Below are 17,640 nucleotides of genomic sequence, written 5' to 3'. Positions count from 1 at the left end.
ACCATATGTAGATGGAATATTTATGTATTCAACTTGAGAAGGTATCACACTTTGTAGGACTTTTCTATAAGAAGTTCAGTTTATGTGACCAAGCACAATCTTCAATTTTACTGGGGGAGGATGGTGATTTATTTACAAGAATTTTATTTCCTAAATGAGTTAAACCACCAAATAAGATACTCGTGTAAGTAATGTTCTCAGTTTTGTTAGGTAAGACACTATTTTCCTTAAAAATAAATTCTAGCATTGCTATTGAGTAACCCAGGAATACATATTTACTTTTATGCAAAAGAGTAGTTAAACAGTCAGAAAAGAAAATTATGTAGCAATATCCAGAATATATTTCACTTATAAAATGATAGGCTGATGTACTCAATGTTGGTTTTCTTTAATGTTGTCCACACCTTTTCAAATGCCTCCTTCCATAATTCTTATAAGTTATTCTGTATCAATTTCCTACTGGGAGTTAGATGGACACAAAGACCAAGAAGTAAATGAATATAAAATGTGATTCTATTTACTCATGGAACCTTTAAAAATAGATTGGCTAAATGCAGCATAATACACATAGAAATAAATGCTCATACAGTTGCATAATATGTCACTTCTTAACACAGCAGAAAGTGAAATGGCTAAAGGGTCATAAAGAGATTTTATTCCAAGTCACACCTAAAGAAAGAAGGGTGACTTGTATTAGCTTTTTGTTACCATCTGAGAAAAATGAATTAGAGGAGGAAAGATTAATTTTGGCTCACAGTTTCAGAGACTTCAGGTCTTGTTCACTTGGTTAATGTAAGTAATGCTTTACCATGACGGTGGGCAGCTAGTGGTGAAGCAGGCTTACCATGTGGCAGCTATGAAACGGCCGGAGAGGACGGAGTGTGGGGCAGGAACAAGAAATACCCTTTTAGTGTAAGCCATAGTGATCTACTTTCTCCAGCTAGGCCCCATGTTCTAAAGTTTCCACAATAATGCTATTGCCCATAGACTCATTAATTCATTAATGATGACCTCATTGATGAGGTCAGAGCTCTTATGATCTGATCAGTTTCTGAAAGCCCCACGTTTGAACATTTCTGTGTTGAGATACAAGCCTTCAACAGATGAACCACTGGTGGACATTCCAGATCCAAACCATAACACTGACTTAGCTGCTTAGTTCCCATGTCTGAAACTTACAGACAGAGGTGAATAGTGGAATGCCTCCAGATATGCAGCAAAAGCCCCTTCCCTAGGTCTAAGGGACCTGTTATTATTGTTCCACACAAGGATAATATATACATCATATCCCATCATACATAAGTCCTGCATGCTCTGATAGAACTGATAAAAATGGACATGCTTCCCTTGAATATACCTCCTTTATAGCCTCCAATTTCTGGCCAACCATAAAGGTATTATCTTCATCATCACTGAGCCATTACATCAATCTTCTTTACTGATTTATTTTTAGGAATAACTTGAGATAAAAGAGGCAGATTTGTTACACTTCTGCTCCACACCTTAAGATATTATAATCAAATATATATTTTTTTACCTTTTATAAAAATAATGTAAATCAATGCTGGGTGTCTGGGAGATTTATTTTTCTTCAAAAGGGGTACATGAATTAATCTAGTTTAGGAAATACAGAAATAGTAGAATTGCAGTACAAACATGGCCTGTGAAACAGACCTAAGCTGTGCTTATGATTTATCACAATTTGGACAAGTCAATTTCTGTTTGGGACACTGCTGCCTAGTTAGTAGGGTTGCTAATAGGAAAAAACATACCTTATGGGAGTTTGTATCATTCTGTAAGCTATCAGTTTGTGACCATTATTAACGCTGCGCCTCTGCTGCTATTTTAGTCATCATATTTGAAAAAGACAAAGAACAAGAGGAGTTTAGTTCAGGAGTAAAAGATGTTGGTTAATCCCAGCGATGCTACAATGAACTTCACTTTCTAGACTGACAAAACAGAGAGGATATTAAATCACAGCTCACAAGTAAGATATTGCTGTAGTCTCTGCTGTAGTTTTACCAAAAGAAAAGATTAGATTCAAGTTGGCAGAAAGTACCTGTGACTTGTAATAGGTACTTTGACCTTTAAAAATAGCCATACTACTGAATTACTCTTTGAAGTAAAGGGTAATAATGTAGAATACATATTCCTTTCTGTTTCCATGGCTTCATTTTTGCCTATTAAACTTAAGAATTTGTTAGTCTTAACTTTAAGTTTTTTCTACCTTCCCGAGTCTTCTAAAGAGTAATATGGACAAGCCCACTAGTCTACTTGTAAACCAACTCTTAAAATACAATTTTAAAAACCCTGGTATTAGTATTTGTCAGTTTCATGGTATAAATATTTCTACCATAACCTGTTTTTTTTTTTTTTTTTTTTTTTTTTTTTTTTGCCCTTGGTTACTAGGAATTGAACCCAGGGGCAGTTCACCACTGAGCCACATCCCAAGCTCTATTTTGTATTTAATTTAGAGATAGGGTCTTCCTGAGTTGCTTAGAGCCTCACTTTTGCTGAGGCTGGCTTTGAACTCACAGATCCTCTTGCATCAGCCTCCCAAGCTGCTGGGATTACAGGCACATAACTTATGTTAATCTACCAAAAATTTAACAATCAAACCATAAGCTTTCTGAGTAGCACTAGGCTTTCATTACTAGGCTCCCATTAGTTGGAGTGATCCTGCTCCAGTACACCACTAGCTAAATTCTTGACTGAGAACAAAGTACCAGGAAGATTGGATTGCAAATTGGTTTATGAGTTATACAATGGTAAGGACTTCTCTTTGATGAGGCAATGCCAGCTTGTAAAAGTAGTGAACCTGTGCAGTGAGCACAACAGTGGAGCAAGCATATAACATTATGAGTCTCTAAGCTGCCATTATATCTTTGGGATTAATCTTTAAAGTTCCGATTAAGTAAAAGACATGGAAAAATCACAAATTTGTCACTCTGTGAACCTAATGCCTCTTCAGTTCTTCACTGATGGGACAAAATTCTTTTTATTATACTTATGCACATCATGAAATATGAACGTGTTATCAGGATGAACCAATGAAAAGATTGACAGACATTTTTTTATAGGCTCTCTCCTTTCTACTTTTCATGTTGAAATAAAGGTCAAAAACAATTATAAATTAGAATGACTTAGAGTTTCTGCCGTCTTCCATATTGTCAAAATGGACATTAGTCCTGGAATTTTTATTATGGGTTCAATTTGCTACAAACAGATCATTTCAGGAATTTTGATTCATCATTCCTTAGGGATTATGTTTGCAGGAAACAGGTCTAGCCAGTTACCTCATTGTCTTTTTCTACAATCTTGATTTAAAATTGGAAGAATCTCATTCAGTTCATGAAAGATGACTTAGTTTCTTTTTTCTTCTCTACCTGCTCTGAGACTGACCTCTGAATAAGCAGGTATAGGTTCAAAGACTAAGGTGAACCAGGAGATAATGGTTCGGTTTATTTAAGCTAGTTTAGGTTTTTATTTATTTACTACTAGCTTGTTTAACTGTTTCTACATTTAAGATGAAATGATTTCCTCCTATTTTTCTTTTTAAGTGTCAGGTATTATTTTACCAATTCTAGTGTCAAGAAGAGGCTGACAAATGTCAATATATTTAATGAATATTCCACATAGATTTTTTTTTCTTAAGCTATGTGTTAGTGGCTTATCTTGCAGTGTTTACACTAATGGAAATATATTTTGCTTATGGAAAAGTTTTTACCAATTCAAATGTAGTTGATAAACCCATTTTTAATTGGGGTTTCATAATCCAGGTTCCATGAATGGATTTCACAAGCTGTAAAGTGTAATATAAAGTTGTGTACACCCATATATGTGGGCAATGTACTGCAGTGAGGGACTATAGTTTTCATCAGATTCTGCAACAGTTCATGAACCCCCACCTCTACCAATTAAGAGCTATCACATACCTTTCTTATAACATATGGCATGAGTCTTTTGACTTATCAAGTACCATAGTTGGCACTGTAAAATATACAAAGGTCTTTATGGAATGCTTTCAGCAAATTGTAGTATATGAGATACCCTATTCTTTTTCAAGAACCTACAAGAAATTTTTGTTGAAAAGTTTGTCCTCCAGCTGAAGATGTCTTCTATAATATTTATAATACAATTGATCCATTTTTAATTACTTTGAGCTTTTAATCATCAGGCCTTTCTCTAAAATTTACAAGCACGCACTATTAGAAATCTGGTTTAAGAATGTTCTATTTTTGTAAGGGGCTTTTATAGTTATATTTTAAAAGCAGATGAATTTCTGGTGGTGTTCTTTAACCACTTAGAAATGTTTTTATGTTTTCATATCTAATTCAACATTCTAAATTGAAAGATATGCCTTGTAATAATCGTAATAAAACAGTCTATAACTTTAATGACTAAATTTTAAGAGAAATTCTTTTTCCCATGATATATTATAAAAGTACACATTATAATACACCAATTTCAAACAAAATAAGATGGTAAATTCCATTGCTAATGTATATTTGAGATGTAGCATTCATTTCAACATGAAAGTCTTATTTCAAGGCTTAAGTCTGGATTATTAAAACAAGGCTATCTGTGTTCATGTACTCCATCCACCAATATTCCCTTCATGTTTTCTTCATCCTCATTCAAACATCATAAACATATAGAAATATCTGATCTTGCCATCCTTATCTTGTACTCCCTCTTTATATCCTCCCTGATTGGAAAATAAAGTCCACCTCTCTTAGATTGGTATGCAGATGTTTTCAAATTTTTGCCTTTACAGTGCCCCCCATTTGCTGAATAAGAATGTTTATTATTTAGACCAAGTTAGATATTCTATTATTTATACCTGCAAAGCTTTTCTCCAACTTATTCAAATTTGTATACCAACAGGCAGACCAAGATTCAACTATATAGTTGGTAAATAGACAGGTGGAGACATAAATGATAATTTTATTACATTCCAAATTATAAATAATAGCTAATCAGTAATAGATTTAATAAGCTTTTAGACATATTAGATGTTTAGAAAACTATCTTAAAATATGTAGGTGTGCTTCTGTGTCTGTTTACTCACTCTCAAGCAGGTGGAAGTTATAACCTACTTTGGTATCATTTCTCCTTCCTGCGCAATGGTCAAGTTGAACTATAGACTTTCTAAGGTTTCTTCTGGTCTGGTAATACTTTTTGCAAGAGAAGCACATATATGTCCCTGCAGAGATGTATGCATTATATAAGTACACACATAAACATTAAAGCTCATATGGCTTATGGAGGAAAGCATTTATTCCTTGGAAATAAATTCATAAGTCACAGGTTGGTAATCATTTCCAGACAGCCTTAATTGGTCTGCCTCTTTTAGTAAGCCTAATGTACTTTGCCAAAGGAAGTGTATGGATTACAGTTCCACTTAGCTCAACTACAAATTTAAAACTCCTTTCACATTTTGCTGAAGAATTTATTTATGTTTTATTACAATGCCTTTTGCTTTGCTAGATTTTGCCTTCTTAATCAGGAATTTGGATGGTGGAAATTCATGTGTTAATGTAAGTTAAGATTTTTCCCCCCGTAGCAGTACAGGCTAAAATAATCTCTCCCAAAGGAGTAAGATCCAGCGCAGAAGATTGACTCATAATAGGGAGTTAAGGTTCATGTTCAGCCAGAAATAAAAACAATATATTTTAACCCTTTGGAATGTTCTTCTAACATCTTACAATATCACCAACAATATAACTATATTTCGGGCAAATTTTACTTGACTTATAAAATTATTTGAACACATATTTGTTGAGTGTGAAAGAAAGTTCCATTATACTGGCCTAGGCAGAAAGACTGAGAACTAATTTAGTGATGACCAGAAGACTATTCATGTTTAAAAGCATAAATTATAGAGTTTGAGTATATAAGAGGTGTGACAAAAAGCTCTAAAGTAGATAACAGAGTTTTAATGAATAAGAGAGTACTTAATTTATGAGGTATATTTGGAGAACAATTTACCACATAAAACAGTAATAGTTTAACAAAGTACATAAGCCATCATATTATTTCCCTTTCTGTCATTTTAAAACTATCTTGTGATATCTAAAATGTATACGACAGTTCAAAAAACATAGTAACTCACCAGATACACATCACACAATTTAATGACCACAAATTGTGCTGGATTTAATTTTTAGTTTTACTTACTCCTTCCCACTTCTGATTATCCTGGAGCAAACATCAGATTTCCCATTATTTCATTCTTAAAAAAGATGTTCTTACTTTGAAGGTACTTAATATTCTAAAAATTTTATCACTAGATTTTTAAAAAAAAATTTGGTCCTGAAAAAGCCTTTTCTATCCCAAAATTATTATGATAGTCTCTTATAGTCTTTCTAATGTTTAGTTATTTTATTTAGTTTTGTCATTTAAATTTACAATTCATTTGGACTTGATTTAGGCAGAGGATTATTCCTACTTTGTATATACCCATACCGATTGTCCAATATAACTTTGTGAATCTATCATTCTTGTATCATTGCTCTGTAGTGCATACATACATCAAATGTCCACATGAACTTGTACAAAATTTGATAATAATTAGGTTGTAAGATAAGTCTTAAAATATTTTCAATGGATTGAAATCTGTCTAAAATTATCTCTGATCTTAAATATTATATTAGAGCCCTGCATAGTGGTGCATATCTATAATCCCAGCAACTCAGGAAGCAGAGGCAGGATGATCACAAGTTCAAGGCCAGCCTCTAAAAGTTAGTGAGACCCTGTATAAAAGTAAAAAAGGCTTCCCCTGTAGCTCAGTGGTGGAGTGCTAGAAGTTCAACGCCCAGTTTCACAAGTAAATGAATAAATAAAATAAGTAAATAAATAAGTGATAAATAAAATATAACTAGAAAGTGTCTCGTATCTTTAGAAGTTAAGAAAATAGGAATATTTAAAAATGAATGAATGAAAAGACTACATAATAAAACTGAGATATATCAAAACCATATATAAAAGCCATAAACATACTCTTAAATACACATTTATTCAGTATAGAATACTAGGTTGGCAGTTACTTTGCAACTTGAACATTTTCATTTTTCTGGCTTCCCATTGTAAAGTTATCTGTTACGTAGACACTCTTTTGACGGAAATCTCTTTTTCTTGATAGATTTTCATATTCATGTTATATTTGACTTTATGCAGCTTTTCTATGTGTGTTTAAATATAGATTTCTTTTTGTTTTTCCTATTAGTTTTGAAAAACAATTAGACACTGTGCTGACTTTTGTATTTCAAATCAAAATAAACTAACTGTTCTTCTCGTGTTTATGTCCTTGCTTTTTTCTAGTATTTTTTATCACTTTTTTCTTCAAACATCATGCTGAACAGTTTCTTCTGATGTGTCTTCAGTTCTTCATGGTCTCTTAAGCTATTTATAATTAGCTATTAAGTGAATTTATTATCATAATTTCATGTATTAAGTTCCTAGATATATTTGATCTGTTTTTAAATATTCTATGTTATATTTACAGTCTCCAATACCCTGGTCAGATTTCAAGCTTGGTTTATGGTTCTTGAACTTAATAAACATAATTATTTATGGTTTGTGTTTGATAATCCATCGCTACATTTGTGTTTCTACATTTATGTTTGTATTACTTCTTGGTTTTAATTTACCTGGCTGTGTTCAATCCTGTGGTATATCCACAGGATTCAAAAGTTGTTAGAAGTAATTGGAAGCATAGAATATTGTTACTTTCCCACAGAGATCATTTTAATTTGCTTCTTTTAGGCATATGAGAGAATTAACAGTTCTATGCCATTTTTATCCAATTTACTTTCTTTTTACCAAGGATATTAAAACTTGTATTATAATGATTTTGCATAACTAATACAAAATTTCTTGACATGAAGTCAAAAAATGGAAGAAATTTGCTCAAAAAAGGCTTTTTTAATTCCAGTGTCTCTCTTTGGGTTAACTGAGTTATGTAGACACCATCATACTAAAGTTAGTGAGGACATGGACATGAATGCCTAGTTGACTGCTTTAAACCCCTCCTATCTGAAATCAAAAAGACCAATTCTATTGCATAATTGATTTTTCTCTTTATTTGCATTTTAAAGATTACCAAACAGGGAGCATTTGTCTTTCCTTCTTTGAAATGGTTATAACTTCCTGTCATTGATATTTGTACTTCTCAGCTTTACAGTCAAGACATCCTATGTTTAATAGTTTACATGTTTATCATGGGCTTCCTTTTTCTTTACTACTGAGATATATCCTCAGCCCTTTTTATTCTGGCAATACTGGCTTCACTACCTTCTCAACATTTCCCAGAATACATATTTTTCCCAGGGTAATCCAATTTTTTTCTTCTCTTTACATTAACACAAACACAAACACACACACACACACACACGGACTCTCTCTCTCTCTCTCTCTCTCTCTCTCTCTCTCTCTCATCTGTTCGGCAAGAACTACATCATAATTTTTGTCCTCTCTTTGTGAAGAACTCATGGCTTCCTAGAGCAAAAAGCCTATTTTCAATTTCAAAGTTAAATAACATTGTACTATAATTTGTATCATTTAAAACTGTGTATTCTTTATATAAATTGTTCTAAACATGTTAGGGACTAAATGATGTGTTCCCTCAAAATATACACATTGAAATCCTAACCCTCAATATAACCGAATCGGGAGGTAAGGTCTTTATATATGATTAGGTTATGAGTGTGACACTCTATTAAATAGCATTAGTACACTTACAAAAGAGACCTCAAAGGTCTCTAACTCTCCACCACATGAGGACATAATGAGAAGTTGGATATCTATGAACCTAGGAATGGACTTAGCAGACCTTGAATTGGCCATTGTGTTAATTTTGGGTTTCCATGCTTACAGAATGGTAGGTCATGAATGTTCATTGTTTCAGCTACTCAGTCTATGGTATTTTCGTTGCTCGAACTAAGACAAAGTATATGTCTTGTCTCTAGTGAGACTATGTTTTTCAAGAAAACAAGTTATCAGATATTTTCAGAAACCTATTATGGTGCTTTGTTTATAACTGTTCTGAGTATTAACTTAAATAAAGAAAAGTATACTATATTTAGAATCTACAAAATTACTAAGTATCCTAAACTAAATGGCATAAAGGCCTACAAAAATTATTAACGTTGATATATTTATTTTTTTAAGAGAGAGAGAGAGAGAGAGAGAGAGAGAATTTTTAATATTTATTTTTTAGTTTTCGGCGGACACAACATCTTTGTTTGTATGTGGTGCTGAGGATCTAACTCGGGCCGCACGCATGCCAGGCGAGCGCACTACCGCTTGAGCCACATCGCCAGCCCCAATATATTTACTTTAATTCAAATTTAATAGTTAACAGCTACAATGATTTATCCTTATTTTGATGATGAGAATTCAGCAGAACTAAAGTAACTTTCATTTATGTCTTTCATTGCGAAAACATCAGGATAATCCTGTGAGAGTACCCAAGCACTTTCTATGTTCATGACTAACTCAGACTACTTTAGAATTGCAGTTTATCACTAGATGCTTACTGTAGTTGTAGATGTTTTTGTGGAAGAAGTTGGCTGTGCTGTGGTCCAGGGAAGCACATGAATTATGACTGTGGTAGTAGCTGACAGCTGACGAGCTTTATTCCCACCTAATTCATCAGTGACTTCAATAAACAACTGGAAAGTCACTGGGTCTTGAATCCCTTGAAATACATCATACTGGAAATTCTGCCTGATGACCAGAGAAGGAGGATCAACACCCAGTCTCCGAAGTGTGAACTGATTATTTGTATTTCCTGAAAATGATGAGGTAATAAAACAGACAAAAAACTACATTATGTATTATTGTTTCTACAGTTTAAGTTTTTATTTAAAAGTATTCCCCAATTTGTTTCAGCTACTACTACAGTTCCCTAATTTGTTTCCAACAGTTACAAAATATCTCACATGAGTATCTTATAAAATAGCAAAGAAGTGATGTATTTGCAATAATCTGTCTTACCTCCTACAATCGAATAGCTCAGATGTTCCTTTGGAGAATCTTTGTCTGAACAGTTGAGGTGAACAAAAGGAGCCTTAACAATGGAGTAAATCCGAGTTTCCAAATGTGGTGGATTGCATACAGGAGGCTCATCATTTATATTCTATAATACAAGGATATTATCTATTTCAGATTATCTCAAAAGTATTGGCATATTTAATCAATTATTTACTTAAATTTTATAGTACACTATTTTTGCTTTCAACAATATTGTTTGCACACACTTTTACAAATCATCTTAATTATGTTATATTAGAAGAATATATTTTAATGTTTTACCATAAAACTTTTTTGTTTGGAGTTTCCCAGCAGTGAATTCCATATTTTACTTAATAAGTGTCTATTTCATATGTAATATTGCTAGGACAGGTACTCATACTATTTATTTTATTTTTAAATTTTAAAAATAGATTGAAAGCTCAATGTGATCTACAGTAATCATTTCCCTTTATTGCAGACATATGTGTCAAAAAGTTTCCTGAGTAATGTTTAAAACGGGGTAATCTCTACCTAAGAAGAAGCACATTTCACTCTTGGAGAGTTTTACTTTTGTTTATCTCAAGTATGATTTTTTTTTCTATAAATTCATCCAATTTGTTGTTTTTCAGAAATTTATGATCTAGTATAAAATGTGACTTACATTTCAAACAAATGGATGATTTCAGCAATTAGATTGGCAAGGGAATTTTATTATCTTTAGGAATGTTTGAATCTCAGAATTCTAAGATTCTTTGACTATCATCAGGATACAAACTAATAAGCTACTTGCCATCATCTCCCTTTTCTCTCTCAACTATAGAAGACATTGTTAATCTATTAAAGTAACAGCTTCATTGATATCTTTCATCGCCAAAACATAATGATAAGCACTTTCTGTTTGTGATTAAATCAGACTGCATTAGAATTATGTTTTCTCACAAAGTAATTACTATAGTATTTACTATAGTTATTGCTCCTGAAGAATATAGATAGTCTGAGAGGTATTTCCAAAGTACTGTAACAGAATGGAATGTGAAATGAAATCACTTTATGTCTGTGATTTGGGAAAATGAAGTGCCTAAATCAACTTGTACATTCCTTATTCCCCTTACTAATATTTCTTGAAGTATTATTACACTTTTTGCTTCATGCTAATAAGTTCACACAATTTTTTTTTGCCACACTAACCTATTTATATATTCACTTTAAAAAATCTCTGTTCCTTATGAGACATTCTGAACAGTGTAAGTTAATTGAAAGAGGACATTTTTCATCATATAAATGATAGTCCCTTATAGGTACTCCTATGCTCTTCTAGTCTAGGCAACTGTGTTTTTTGTGTTTTATAACTTCTTCTTATTTTACCTTAAATATTAACAAAATTTAAATCTCTTTTCCCTCACTAATCAAATTTTATTTTTAATATAGACCTAATGTATTTTAAACATTTTGAATGAAATGTTGCTTATAAAGCATTTAAAAACCTAATATAGGGATCTATGATTATCAAATGAAAATTGCCCAGTATCCAATTTAATTATTATTTTTTTTCATTTTAATATAAAGGGAAAATATATACAAAATGTAGGAGAAAATGCCTGTGTAAAACTAGATATAGAATGGGTATTGGAGGCATAAGCCAAAACACACTGAAGAATAGTAATCGATAGATATAGTAAGATATAGGTGGGATTCTATTAGGCTTAAAATTAATTTCTTCTCATTATTATCTGTTATTGTAAGTTCTTATATGCTGTTTTGTCCTTGTCATATTGTAAGTTTCAGAAAAACTCTTTTCCTTTAGGAGTTAATTTCATGTTAATATTCAGATAATTAAAATACACTATTTATACCAAGGACTCTCATGGGCAATAATGCTGTTCTTTACTTATCCATCACTAGGACATTGATCTTTCTTTTATGTAACAAGTGCCTACTCACCTAACCAGGAGCAAACTTTCCCAGTTTAACAGGAAATATATGATCTGGAACAAGTTGTTCATGTAGTTCTCTTGTTTTGGAGAGTGAAATCCCTAAATTATGTTGTGGATAATTTCCACACAAGGTACAGATCTCTTTTCCTCTCCACCCCACTCCCCCACACACCCATATCAAGTGGTTAAGATTCTATGATGGCAAAAAAAGATCAAGCTAGTTTAAATCAAAACTGGATTTTGGCAGAGTTCCTTGCTTTTCTATATCTATTCAATGTGTTACTTCACAGAAAATTTATTTTGTCATCTAATTACCATTGGACTTATTCATTCATTCACCTTTTCCTCTCTCTTCAATTGATTTATTTGTGAAATAAAATAGATAGACCAGACTACTAACAATGGTTGTTTGAATATTCCGTAGCTCTTTCACAAACAATGTATACGAAAGTATATTACTTAGTTTTGAAGTGTCTTACTCTAAAAAGTTATATATAAAAGGCACTTATAGAATCTCCATACTGCTTTCCATATTGGCTGCACCAATTTGCAGTCCCACCAGCAGTGTATGAGTGTACCTTTATCCCCACATCCTCGCCAACACTTCTTGTTGCTTGTGTTCATAATAACTTCCATTCTGACTTGAGTGAGATCTAATCTTAGAGTAGTTTTGATTTATATTTCTCTAATTGCTAATGATGATGAACATTTTTTCATATATTTATTGATTGATTGTGTATCATCATCTGAGAAGTATCTGTTCAGGTCCTTGTCCCATTTATTGATTGGGTTATTTGTTTTTTGGGTTTTTTTGGTTTTTTTGGTGTTTAACTTTTTGAGTTCTTTATATACCCTTGAGATTAGTGCTCTCTCTGATGTGTGAGGTGTAAAGATTTGCTCCCAAGATGTAGGCTCTCTATTCACCTCAGAGATTGTTTCTTTTGCTGAGAAGAAACTTTTAAATTTGAATCCATCCATTTATTTGAAAATTGGGAATGGAACCACCACTTGACCCAGCTATCCCTCTCTTCAGTCTATACCCAAAGGACTTAAAAATAGCATACTACAGGGACACAGCCACATCAGTGTTTATAGCAGCACAATTCTCAACTGCTAAATTGTGGAACCAACCTAGATGCCCTTCAGTAGATGAATGGATAAAAAAAAATGTGGTATTTATACACAATGAAATATTACTCAGCAATAAAATAGAATAAAATCATGGAATTTGGAGGTAAATGGATGGAGCTGGAGGAGATAATGCTAAGTGAAGTTAGCCAATTCCAAAAAACCAAATGCCAAATGTTTTCTCTGATGTAAGGAGACTGATTCCTAGTGGGGTAAGGAGAGGGAGCATGGGAGGAATAGACAAACTCTAGATAGAGCAAAGGTGTTGGAGAGGAAGGGAGGGGGCATGGGGTTAGAAATTATGGTGGAATGTGATGGTCATCGTTATCCAAAGTACATGTATGAAGACATGAATTGTTGTGAATATACTTTGTATACAACCAGAGATATGAAAAATTGTGCTCTATCTGTGTAATATGAATTGTAATTCATTCCACTGTCATATATAAATTTAAAAACTAATTTTTAAAAAGGAAGTTATGGCCCCTAAGTTCTTTGTTAAGGAGGTTCTAGCGTACCATCACTGGAAGGACAATGTGAATGGAAGGTACAACCAGAACTGTGTAAGAATAAGCACTTTACAGTTACAAGGATGAGAATTAAATGGGAGGGTCATGACTTCATGGAGTTGGACTCACTTGTGAATTGTATGATAAAGCTTGTTACCTTCAAAAATTAAGTTCTTTAATGAGGAATTAATTAACAAGTCTAGATAGAGGAAACATATTGCTAAAAAGGAGGGAGAATACAGGCAAACAAATATTCCTCAGAGGGAAATTGTATAAAGGCTTTCAAAAAAAAAACATTTCTATTATAATTTTTGGCTCTTATTTATTGATAGCTTCCAAATTCATCTTGTGACCTAATTTTCTAAAGCTGTAATTTTCAACAATCTTTTTGATATCTCTATTATATTTTTGAACTCTGGGAACATGTTGGAAAGATAAATTCATCCTTTTCCAATATTGTTTTGACCAGCCTTTAAGCTAGTCCTTAAATTAAGCACAGGGAGACCCTGCCAACCTTGAATCATCAGTTCCTTTTTACTGAGGTGCTGTTTTTATGGTTTGGGATTTAATATATTATTCCAGAGTTGCTTGCCAGAATTAATTTTGGCAAAAGACCATCATTTCCTTGACTAACTAGATCTCCAATTACAGTATAACAAAGCATATTCATGTCTCTAAGTGTTCTCAATTAAAATATTAGAAGTATAACTAGTTCATGGAAATTTGTTCAATACAAAGTCCAAAGAAAAACTAAAGTTTTACTTGTTATGTGTGATGAAAATTTAAACCTATTAAACTCCTAGAATGCTCATACTCTGTAATTTTATTACATATATTTATTAGCTAAATTTAAATAACTAAAAGCAAACTTAGCTAATATATCTGGGAAGTTCATTCAAACCTGTTCCCAATTAAAGAGAAATAAATTGACTTAAGATTATCTTTAACTAACAGGAAAAGACATTTTCAATTTCTGTCTTGTTGCACACTAATCTAAGGTTTTAATAAAGAAACCAAAGCCATCTGTGTTTTTTATTCTAAATTAATAAACCATTATTATTAGTGTAGGAATTAAAATTTTAAAATATAGTTATAATTTTAATTTTATATTCTGGAGATAGAACGGATTTTCTTTAAAGGTAGAAAGTGTATTGATTTTTAAACTACAAATAAGTTACATTCACGGACAATTTGGGCAGCTATGAACCATTTCCTTGTATAAATTATAGTTAAATAAAAAATACTAAATGGAAACTTAATAAAGTTAACCCAATTTCTGATAATAATTTGCTATGCTAACATTGGCACTGTACACTGATTCTTATTATAAAAAGCAGAGTAGTACAAAAACAAATAATAAAACAAAATTAAGTCTGTAAGAGGATATTAGGGGATTAGTTATAAGTTGATAGGGCATTCTCTCACAAAAATGTTTAGAGAAGGTGTGAGTCTAATATCTAGTTGAAAATGACTGTCAATTATTTGCCTGAATCTTCAGTGCCTGCAGAAAATTCATGAGCAAACAAATGGACTTTCCTATTGCCTACTGTGTTTGGAAGATCTTGGTTCTTACAAACTGGCAAACTAAATAATAATAATATCCAGGGAATGGCAAAGGTTTTTGAATATAGTATTCTACAAATATGTAGAATATTACATCACATGCTAGTTTGTGATGAATTCTTGAATTTTATATTTTCATCAATCCCTACACGTTTGCTCATAACAAAAAAAATGGAATTCTGAATTTACCAATGATGCAAGATGACTTGCATATGTTCGAATACATAAAATGATTAATTCTATTGAAGAATCACACTGTATTTCATGTTATTTTAATTATATTTTGCATGAAACCTCTCAAGATCAAGTTTGTATTCAAAACAATAGTTACACCCTATGAACATTACAGTCATTTTTATATTTGTATACTACTTAATAATATAAATGATTCTTCAAAATTTTGGTTAAAATACACATTACTGCCTTCATTCTTGTTGAAATCATTAAGCTGGGCAACTTCTGTTATTTACATTGATATATATTCATTTTAACTAGAACATTAATAATCAAAATCACTCTGTGACATAGTAGATAAACTAAATGTGGTTGTCACTATTTGGTGAGACAGAACTGGGAAGCACAGAATAGAAAAACTGGGTGCCATACCATGTGTTCGTGTTCAACTGCAGAAGCCCCAGTGATAACAGTTGGAAAACACTTTCTAATAAAGGAAGAGGGTCAATACAGTTCATATGTGCATGTTTGGCACAATCTCACAGAAATATATGTGGCTTGTTGGCATTATAAATAATAAAAAGAAAATCATCTTCAAAATTAGGATTTAAATATACATTCATTAAGTTTAAAAATCAATGCATATGTAATTATTAGTTAATGCAAACCCAAACTATTTCATTGACTTTGAAAGTTAGAAGAAATTTAGCTATCTGTATTAGAAGTCATCAGCAGCTCTACACAGAAAAATTCCTGGTGGGCTTTTAAAACATAGCTACTCAAAATCCAATGCCTCATGTCTTCTCCCCATTAAATTGATATTCATGCTCTGGTATCTTTAGTTTTCTCACTTTTTTTTAACGTGTGTATGTTCATATATGAATTTACATACATATCTATATATATAATATACTACATTTAGATTTTGATAAATGTATTTTTATATTTATGTTTATGCAAATACAATATTATATCTTTGAATGTATTACTATATATAGTCTATATATTTGTATATTTATAGCTGTTTATATACATGTAATTATATATATATATATATATTCATAATCATGTGTGTGTATATATATATATATATATATATATATATATATATATATATATACAGAGAGAGAGAAAAACAGTGAAACAGAGATACAGACACTGAAAGAGAGAAGACATGGATACCCCACGACATAAATACTAATTGGAAAAAAAATTAATTCTATATTTTTAAGACAATAGACAATGAGTGGAGGAGAGACTTTTGTATAAAAGTGATAGAGTTGCTTTCTCTTGTTTCAAAACAATCCTTTGCAATCCAGGACACTCCTTTACACTTATACTTGTAGCTGAGGATACATGTGATATCTGAAAAGAGGATAAACTGTAATTTGGACAGAAAGGAGACACTAAAATGCAACTTTGGTATAGTGGTACACAAAAAATTAAGCTAATTCATAAACTCCCAGCCTGGACAAAACACAATGTGATTGTGTTTGTGTAGCATGATCTCTGCCAAATGAACACTTTAAATTTGAATATAATTACTATGTTATATTTGCATATAATTGTACATATAAATATTCATATAGGGCTAGTTATTAACAAAATCATGTCTTTATATACTTTTTAGATATTTGTTCTAAAAACTGTAAGAAAACACTATTACATGATATTAGTGCCTAATGCCAAGGATTATCCTCATCCCAAACTCTGAGACAAAATATTTATGTATTAAAAACTTGGAAAATAAGTGTGCTAAATCAATCATCACAGACTTTCAGAAAACAGGGACATAACAGTTTAAAAAGAATTCTTACCAGAAGCAAATGAACTATATAGTGAAGAAATTCACCTCAAGTCATTATAAATGGCTAATGTACACACACTCAAAATCCTATTAATAATTATAATTGTTTTGATTTTATTAAAAATAAGAATAAATCCAACTGTCAGTTAATTCAGGGTCCATTTATGTAATTTGAGTGGGAGAATCAAGCCAAAGATCATTCAGTCTACTGTCTTAAAACTGATTTAGAATTACCTGGAATTCTTAAAATTTAAAGACACCCAGTTTCCCAAGGATTCTAATTTCCTTAGTCTTTATGGTTCCAAGAATTTCTGTTTTGAGCAAGCCATTCATGTGATTATGATGTGCTCAAATGTATGAGATTAGTGATTCACTGAATTATGCAATAAATTCTAGAAAATAATGGTTGGAAATTTGAGGAAAATTCTAAGAGTTTGAGATTCAAAATGATAGGTAAATATTCCTAAAAAATTTCCCAATTATATTTTAGATTTGTGGCTTTTTTCTA

At 31.8% G+C, this 17,640-nt stretch overlaps 1 protein-coding gene across 1 annotated transcript in view; it reads right to left on the bottom strand.

Moving 5' to 3' along the window:
* Positions 1 to 17,640, bottom strand: part of LOC124106515 (protocadherin Fat 1-like) — a 149,747-nt gene that overhangs the window by 50,214 nt on the left and 81,893 nt on the right. The window contains exons 17-18 of the mRNA XM_046464165.1: positions 10,000 to 10,141; positions 9,540 to 9,793 (exon numbers count right to left, since the gene is read on the bottom strand). Coding sequence (XP_046320121.1) covers positions 9,540 to 9,793; positions 10,000 to 10,141 — 396 coding nt within the window. The remainder of the gene's footprint in view (positions 1 to 9,539; positions 9,794 to 9,999; positions 10,142 to 17,640) is intronic.

Source organism: Marmota monax, unplaced genomic scaffold (assembly GCF_021218885.2).
Source record: "Marmota monax isolate L192 unplaced genomic scaffold, Marmota_monax_Labrador192_F-V1.1 WCK01_AAM20220418_F8-fsc00065, whole genome shotgun sequence".
Classification (NCBI taxonomy): Eukaryota; Metazoa; Chordata; class Mammalia; order Rodentia; family Sciuridae; genus Marmota; species Marmota monax.
Note: the sequence above shows the minus strand (reverse complement) of the source record. Positions and strands in the feature narration are given on the sequence as shown.